The sequence below is a fragment of the Galeopterus variegatus genome, unplaced genomic scaffold (genome assembly GCF_000696425.1).
Source record: "Galeopterus variegatus unplaced genomic scaffold, G_variegatus-3.0.2 Scaffold5903, whole genome shotgun sequence".
Classification (NCBI taxonomy): domain Eukaryota; kingdom Metazoa; phylum Chordata; class Mammalia; order Dermoptera; family Cynocephalidae; genus Galeopterus; species Galeopterus variegatus.
Genome location: NW_007732014.1, coordinates 112,157 through 113,799, shown reverse-complemented (window position 1 = coordinate 113,799; position 1,643 = coordinate 112,157). Strand labels below are relative to the sequence as shown.

Genomic DNA, 1,643 nt, shown 5'->3' with positions numbered 1-1,643 from the left:
AGGCATCTGAAATTTGAAAATGAGAGGGGGCTCTGCCTAAATATGTTTGGTGGTCTGCTTTTTCTTGAAGACTTCTTTTATGACAGGGACAACAGCCATTAGAAGATTTCACAAACCATGGCAAGACTCAGAGGCATTAAAAAAAAGGGCAAAGTTATGTTTGCATACTGTGCCTAATAAGGCATAGGAATAAGTGGTAATATTCTAGAAAGAATATGAATTAAAATGGCAGGAATAGGAAAGTTTTCATAGTTAATGTTGTGTGCTTCATGATTCCCAGCAGTGAAGTATTATTACCTTCAAAGAAATTGAAGACATGAGAGCAGTTCCTGTAACGGCCTGTGGTGCTATGCCCGTGGGGACTCAGCAGGACTTGATTGATCACAGAGACTTGTGCCTTCAATCAGGTTGTGCACCTGGAGAAGCCTTGTAATAGAAAGAAATGAGCATAGGTGTGAGTCAGACAGACCTGGGTTTGCTCTTCTTCTTTAAAATTAAGATATTATTATTATTATTACTATTTTTCCCCATGGCTGGCCATTGTGGGGATCTGAATTCTTGACTTAAAATTGAGATATTAAGTTAAGGCTTCAGATCCCCTTATTGGCCAACTTCCAAAAAAAGTAAATAAATAAAATTGATATATTAATAGTTTCTACCTCATAGGGTTCTAGCCAATCAACTGTGAGATATTGTACGTAAAGTACTGGACACAGAATACTCAAAAAGTATCAGCTCCCTCTTGCCTTTCTCTGTAGTAAGTTAGACTTCTATAACCTGCCTCGACCTTCCCCACTGATACTCCTTGCTTTAGTGGTTTCTTTTAGTCCAATGGCTTTATATACTAAACATATGATGATAACTCCCAAATTTATATCTCCAGGACTGACCCTTTCCAAATTCCAGATTTGCACATGCAACTACCTGTTCAACATCTTGATTTGGATGTCTTAAAAGCATAAAACAAGTTGAAAACAGAGCTCTTTGTTTCCTCTCACAGGGTATTCCTCAGTCTTTTCTATTTCCAAAAATGGTACCACTGCTCACCCATATACTTAAACCCTAAACCTAAGAGCTATTTTTATTCTCTTTCACACATTCAGTCAATCAGAAAGTTTTTTTGGCCCAATCTCCAAAAAATATATCCTGATTTTGTCTGTTTCTCCTTCCATTGCTAACACTCTTGTCCATGTCACCATCATCTCCTGCCTGCAATTGTGCAGTCTCTCTGGTTTACATTCCTGGTGTGTTAGTCTGTTTGTGCTGCTATAACAGATTGGGTAACTTATAAAGGACAGAAGTTTATCTCTCACAGTTCTGGAGGCTGGAAAGTCCAAGATCAAGGCTCCAGCAGGTTCAATATCTGGTGAGGGCCCTGTTCCTCCCTGCTTGCAAGATGGCACCTTGTTGCTGTGCACTCTGGATGGGATGAAACCTTTGTCATCACATGGCAGAAGGGCAAAGAGCACCAATACTGATCCCCTCCAGCCCTTTTATAAGGCACTAATCCATTCATGAGGGTAGAGCCTCATGACTTAATCGCTTCCCAAAAGGCCCCATCTCTTAATACCAACACAATGAGTGTTAAAGTTTCAACATGAATTTTGGAGGGGACACATTCAAACCATAGTACCTGGCCCGCT

At 40.0% G+C, this 1,643-nt stretch overlaps 1 protein-coding gene across 1 annotated transcript in view; it reads left to right on the top strand.

The window, feature by feature from the left end:
- Window positions 1–1,643, top strand: part of MRPL19 (mitochondrial ribosomal protein L19) — an 8,158-nt gene that overhangs the window by 4,073 nt on the left and 2,442 nt on the right. Inside the window, exon 3 of the mRNA XM_008590173.1 lies at window positions 281–287. Coding sequence (XP_008588395.1) covers window positions 281–287 — 7 coding nt within the window. The remainder of the gene's footprint in view (window positions 1–280; window positions 288–1,643) is intronic.